Source organism: Perca flavescens, chromosome 14, assembly GCF_004354835.1.
Source record: "Perca flavescens isolate YP-PL-M2 chromosome 14, PFLA_1.0, whole genome shotgun sequence".
Lineage (NCBI taxonomy): Eukaryota > Metazoa > Chordata > Actinopteri > Perciformes > Percidae > Perca > Perca flavescens.
In genome coordinates this window covers 33,374,526-33,381,145 of record NC_041344.1, presented here as the reverse complement: position 1 = coordinate 33,381,145, position 6,620 = coordinate 33,374,526, and the positions used below count along the sequence as shown (strand labels likewise).

The 6,620-nt window shown below is 41.8% G+C and overlaps 1 protein-coding gene across 1 annotated transcript in view; it reads left to right on the top strand.

Annotated features, from left to right (window-relative positions):
* Window positions 1-1,148: 1,148 nt before the first annotated feature.
* Window positions 1,149-6,620, top strand: part of col28a1a (collagen, type XXVIII, alpha 1a) — a 60,990-nt gene continuing 55,518 nt past the window's right edge. The window contains exons 1-3 of the mRNA XM_028596604.1: window positions 1,149-1,411; window positions 3,864-4,004; window positions 5,878-6,443. Coding sequence (XP_028452405.1) covers window positions 3,878-4,004; window positions 5,878-6,443 — 693 coding nt within the window. The 5' untranslated portion in view covers window positions 1,149-1,411; window positions 3,864-3,877. The remainder of the gene's footprint in view (window positions 1,412-3,863; window positions 4,005-5,877; window positions 6,444-6,620) is intronic.

Here is a 6,620-nt window from a genome sequence, read left to right as displayed (position 1 = left end):
GCATCGCCGCGACATGTAGTTACATTTTTCGGGAGGTGCATGTCAGGCTACGGTGTAGGATCGATTTTACGCACGACTATGGCCTTTAGTATGTGCCATTTCTGTGTCTGTAGCTATTGAGGAGGACAGAGGGGGGGCAAGGTGGAGAGTGGGGGTGTGGCCTTGACCAACTGCCACTTTGCTCCTTTGAAAGCCATGATTTCTCTCTCTCTCTCTCATGGGTGGGCCAAATTCTCTGGGCAGGCAAAGCAAAAAAAGGGGAGGTAACCTTTCTCCTTATGACCTCATAAGGAGAAGATTCCTGATTGGTCCATCTGAGCTTTCATTTTCTCAAAGGCAGAGCAGGATACCCAGGGCTCGGTTTACACCTATCACCATTTCTAGCCACTGGGGGACCATAGGCAGGCTGAGGGGACTCATATTAATGTTAAAAAAAACTCATAAAGTGAAATTTTCATGCTATGGGACCTTTAAGTAACATTTTCAATGCAGGGCTTTTACTTGTGACAGAGTATGCTTGCAGTGTGGTATTATTAGTACTTTTACTTGTTACTTAAGGATCTGAGTACTTCTTCCGCCGCTGCTGTTCACCTATAATTACCTCTCTGTTCCCTCTGCCAAGGACGTGAGACAGGAGAATCTAAACAAGAGGAAGACAGAACAGCACTGCACTTGTTTGACCTTGTTAACACTGAAGAGTGTAATCCCCAAAAACAGCCTATAGAATATGATGTATGACTTATTGTCAAAGACTAAAAGCTACAGCATTGTGTTGCTTGCACATCATTTGTTTCGCAGATAATAATTTGAATAATAGGCTATACGTTGAACAATAATAGAACACTCTGGAAAAATGAATAGTAGGCTACTTCTTTTTACTCTTTTTTTCTTCAACAGTTAGCTGATATTTAATTTGTGAATTGTGATTACAAGGTGTATACTTTTTTTAAAACTCTTACTCTTGCATTGGTACTTTTCCATAAGCACAGGTTTCTGATATTTGTGGCGCACCAGTCACTCAATCAGAATCAGTAATTAGTGAAAAATTTGCTGCAGCTGCATCAGTTTGCCAGAAGGATTTGCCTTCAAAATAAAAGCAATTGGCACCATGCGGAGCTACAAATAGCATTTCGAAATATATACTCCTAATTGCTTAGTAAAACGTGAAGTTAAATGTGAATTACAAGTGTAAAATACTTAACAAAAATGACCATAAGTAGCATTGTTTCTCAAGTCAAGTTTTATTGTGAAGGGAGTGACAGGAAGTGGTAGTTGTTGTAATGTGGGTGACTTGTCACCGGTGTGCTGGGGCCATCAGAACCGCTGCAGGTTGGACTCCAAGCAGACCGAGCAGAGCAGCGGCCGCTCACTCACTGATGGACTAACCTGGAGCTCTCATTCTAACACGCAGGTACGTGTCTCGTGCTGGATCAACTTTAGCTAAACTGCCATTGGCATGCTAATGTGGACACTAGCTGTTTGCCTTGTTTTAATGTATCTTCAAATACATTTTCATAATGTAGTTCAAAAACTTCTTCCAAGACGTTAGCTGAATACATCCTGAAACTAACAGTTAATGTGGTTGCTTCAGTGTGTGAGTTAAATTATCAGGAACAATTAAAGATACCATTCACCATTGCAAGACCAGTCCATAATATAGTAGTAGTTTCTGTGGTACCAGTAGTAGCAGCAGCAAAGGTGTGTGTGTGTGTGTGTGTGTGTGTGTGTGTGTGTGTGTGTGTGTGTGTGTGTGTGTGTGTGTGTGTGTGTGTGTGTGTGTGTGTGTGTGTGAGAATGTTAGTACTAGAGCTGGGCAATATATCAATATTATCGATATCGTGATATGAGACTAGATATTGTCTTAGATTTTGGATATCGTAATATGACATAAATGTTTTTTCCTGGTTTTAAAGGCTGCATTACAGTAAAGTGATGTCATTTTCTTACCAGACTATTGTAACTGTTCTATTATTTGCCTTTACCCACTTAGTCATTATATCCACATTACTGATGATTATTTATCTAAAATAAATAAATAAATATTTTGTGTAAGCACCAATAGTCAACACTACAATATTGTTGCGGTACTGATATCGAGGTATTTGGACAAAAAATATTGTGATATTTGATTTTCTCCATATCGCCCAGCCCTAGTAAGTAGCGCTACTGGTAATCAAAGCAGGAGTAGTGGTAACGTTATAATAATTAGAGCTGTGGTGGAAGGATTTCAGTGGCAGCAGCAGAGCAGTAGTAGTATTACACCAGAGTTATTAATGATAATAGCTCTAGTAGCAGTCATTTCAATAGTACCCCAATTGTAGTTGTAGAAATTAGCAGGATATATAGTAATAATATTATCACTAGTAATTTCAGTAGCACTAGTGATAGAAGTAATGGTGGGGTGGGTGATATGAATGGAATTATTTATCATGGTATATACGCTCCCCTAAAGGATTATTAGGAACACCATACTAATACTGTGTTTGACCCTATCCTCTCAATTTGGGCCAACATTTCTAAAGAATGCTTCCAGCACCTTGTTGAATCAATGACACAAAGAATTAAGGCAGTTCTGAAGGTGAAAGGGATCCCCCCCCACACCCTTACACCACCCCCACCACCACCAGCCTGCCCAGTGGTAACAAGGCATGACGGATCCATGTTCTCATTCTGTTTACGCCAAATTCTGACTCTACCATCTGAATGTCTCAACAGAAATTGAGACTCCTAAGACCAGGCAACATTTTTACAGTCTTCAACTGTCCAATTTTGGTGAGCTGGTGCAAATTGTAGCCTGTAATGGTACCCGGGGGGAGGTCTTCTGCTGGTGTAGTCCATCCGCCTCAAGGTTGTGCGTGTTGTGGTTCACAAATGCTTTGCTGCATACCTCAGTTGTAACGAGTAGTTATTTGAGTCAAAGTTGATCTTCTATCAGCTTGAATCAGTCGGCCCATTCTCCTCTGACCTCTAGCATCAACAAGGCATTTTCGCCCCCCCAGGACTGCAGCATCCTGGATGTTTTTCCTTGTTCAGACCATTCTTTGTAAAACCTAGAAATGGTTGTGGGTGAAAATCCCAGTAACTGAGCAGATTGTGAAATACTCAGACCGGCCCGTCTGGCACCAACAACTATGCCACGCTCAAAGTAGCTTAGATCACCTTTCTTTCCCATTCTGAGATTCAGTTTGGAGTTCAGGAGATGGTCTCGACCTGGACCACACCCCTAAATGCATTGAAGCAGCTGCAATGTGATTGGTTGATTAGATAATGTCATTAACTTGAAATTTAACAGGGGTTCCTAATAATCCTTTAGGTGAGTGTATGTAGTTTTGTTTAATCACAAAATCAATGTACGGTATATTGTAGCATAAAATAGGGTTGTGCAATTAATCGACTATTGATCCCAAAAACGATGTAATTGAGAAAAACAATTATTTTGCACTAGGCCTGCACGATTCAGGGAAAAATATCGATTTTTCAAATCCTAACAACGCCTCTGCTTCATTACATCCATGTACAAATCCTATAGAATAGTGGTATAAATCAGTCAAACAGCAGCTGGGATTACACAGTGTGTGACCCCCCCACAGGGAGCACATAGCTGAGTTGTGTGACCTGTAAGCCGGTTGAGGGATGGATGCGGCTGCTGAAGGAACTCTGCTGTGAGCAGTCCTTGCTGTCCTGTCTCCCTCTTGTGTCCATGTGGAATCTCTCTGCTGCTCGTGACCGAGTGTGGGTTTAAGTGTGGGTGCTGCAATGCAGATCTCAAAGGACTGATGCTGTGCATTGTTAAGTCTCTCATACTGTAGAAGCATACTTTACCACTAATGCTTCTACTACTAATCTTCTCTCCATTTTCCCAGGCTGAGATCAAACAATGACAATGCGGTGGTTCCTAAAGGTTTTGATCCTCACGCTGGCCCTGTCAAGCCCGACCAGATGCCAAAACAGAAGGAGGAAAGGCCAGAGAGATGATAACCAGGTCATCATTAACGAGGCCAAAAGTGAGTGTTTTAAACAGCCGTGAAATGTATCAGCGCCGTAGATCAGCTTGATTAAAGAGACGGCGCTAATGCATATTTTAATTCCTGGTTCACTGATTAAAATAAGTCAGATTATTGCAAGTCTTACATTATCGGAACTCAAATCCTTATGTCTTACTGGAGGTACTAAGTGTGTAATAAGTGTTAAATGATTTAAAAGTATGGCTGCAACTAACATATATCGATGAATTTGCAGATTATTTTCTAGGTTAATCGATTGATCGTTTGGTCTATAAAATGTCAGAATATAGTGAAAGAAATGTTCATCAAAGTTTCCCAAAGTCCAAGATGATGTGTTTCAACTAAAGCTGTCAAGCGCTTAAAAACAACAATCTAATTAATGACATGGTTTGTGATTAATTAATCAAAATTCAGTGCATTTGCATATATCAATATTTGCCATGAGAAGCATTTAAAAATATTGAAATGGATTTTGTTAGATGAGAGAATCAATGTATACGCATTATTATTTCGACTCCATTTCAGCTCAGCGTCACACACACACACACACACACACACACACACACACACACACACACACACACACACACACACACACACACACACACACACACACACACACACACACACATATACACACAGACTCGGCTGCTAACTTGTTGCTCCTGCTACCACTATCGGCTGCTCTGTTTCAACAATGTTAGGCTGAATAAGTGGCGTGATTGGCACGCCACTGGCTTTTTTGTCATCTGCTTTTATCAATTAGACAGCTACTACGGAGAGTTGAGCAATTACAACCCTGATACTAGCAGCAGTCAGCGGTGTCTCTTTTGCCTATTTAAACTGGCTTTTGTGCATTAGCAGTTGAACAATGTAAACAAAAATATTTCTAGATTTGAATCCTTTGGGGAACAAAATCCTCCAGCATTACGTTGTTGAAAATTGGAGCCCTTCCAATGCCGGCTTTTTGAGGCCAACACACATATCAATATTTAAGAGTAAACTAAATCTAATAATGATACCTTGTATGCAGTATATGTTTTTTTATTTTAAACACATGGCATAAACAGTTTTAATTAGGATTTGTACTGCAAATTCTTGTGACTCATCTTAACTCTATGAGCTGATAAGTAATGAGTTAATATAATCCGTTAAAATTAGCAGGGCCAATTTATATGTTAAGTGCTGTTTGAAATTCACTCATTAGTTTTCATGATGTCTTGTCTTTGACCAAAAGGGTTTGTCCAGGAAAAAGTTCAACTCAGTGGCAGCACAAGATGAAAGATCAGAGGTTTAGCAAAGATCCTCCTCTGTTCACCACGATCATTCATACCATCAGACCATTGCTGGTGGAACAATGGAGCCTACCGCTGTCTCAAATATGGAGATACTGTGATAGAATACACTTCTAGAAGTTTTAATATACCACTGCACCAAGTGCTTGAAACTAGAGCTGGGCGATATGGAGAAAATCAAATATGACAATATTTTTGACCAAATACCTTAACGTCGATATTGTGGCGATATTGTAGTGTTGACTATTGGTGCTTTCACAAAATGTATACATAATGAGATTTGTGATAAATAATCATCCGTAATGTGGATATAATAACTAAGTGGGAAAAGGCAAATAATAGAACAGTTACAACAGTTTGGTAAGTTCAGAAAACGACATCACTTTACTGTAATGCAGCCTTTAGAACCAGGAAAACACACCACTTATGCCATATTACGGTATAAAAATGTAAGACAATATCTAGCCTCATATATATCGATTTGGATATAATATCGATATATTGCGCAGTCCTACTTGAAAGCTCCCTAAATGTTTGCTGTTGGAATGTAAGCGTGCTGTGTTTTGGCTCCTGCCCAGCCCTGATCTGCCCGGTGGAGATCATGTTCATCGTGGACAGTACCGAGAAAGCCAAATCTCTGCAGTTTGAGCGCCAGAAGGACTTCATCCTGCGCTTCAGCACCAAGCTGATGCAGCTCCAATCGGCCGGCTGGCGTCTGCGTCTGCGCCTGGCCGCTCTGCAGTACAGCAGCAGCGTGTCTGTGGAGCACAACTTCCGCGACTGGCAGGACGTGGACGTCTTCCAGAGCCGGGTGGCCGCCATGACGTTCATCGGCCACGGCACCTACTCGGCCTACGCCATCGCCAATGCCACGCAGGTGTTCAACCGTGAGACGTCGCCCAGCAGCCTGAGGGTGGCGCTGCTGATGACGGATGGAACGGACCACCCGCGCAGCCCCAGCGCTGTGACGGCCGCAGCCGAGGCCAAGCAGCACAACATCAGGGTGTTCACCATCAGGCTCTCGGGCCTGCCGAGGGACGGCCCCATGGGCGCAAGACTGAGATCCATCGCCAGCGCCCCCCCACAGCAGCATGTCCTCAGCCTCACCGACAGCCATCTAGATGACAGACTCTTCAAGGAACTGGTCAGTCATGTCTGTGTTCAGGGTTGCATCAGTGTTATTAGTCTTCAATAATGATGATGGTTTCGCACTCGCAAATCAAAAATCACACATTTTATCACAAAACGATATTATATTGATTCTTTGGACAACAATACAATATTTACTGATATACAAAGTCTGCCACGATACGCTTTCGAT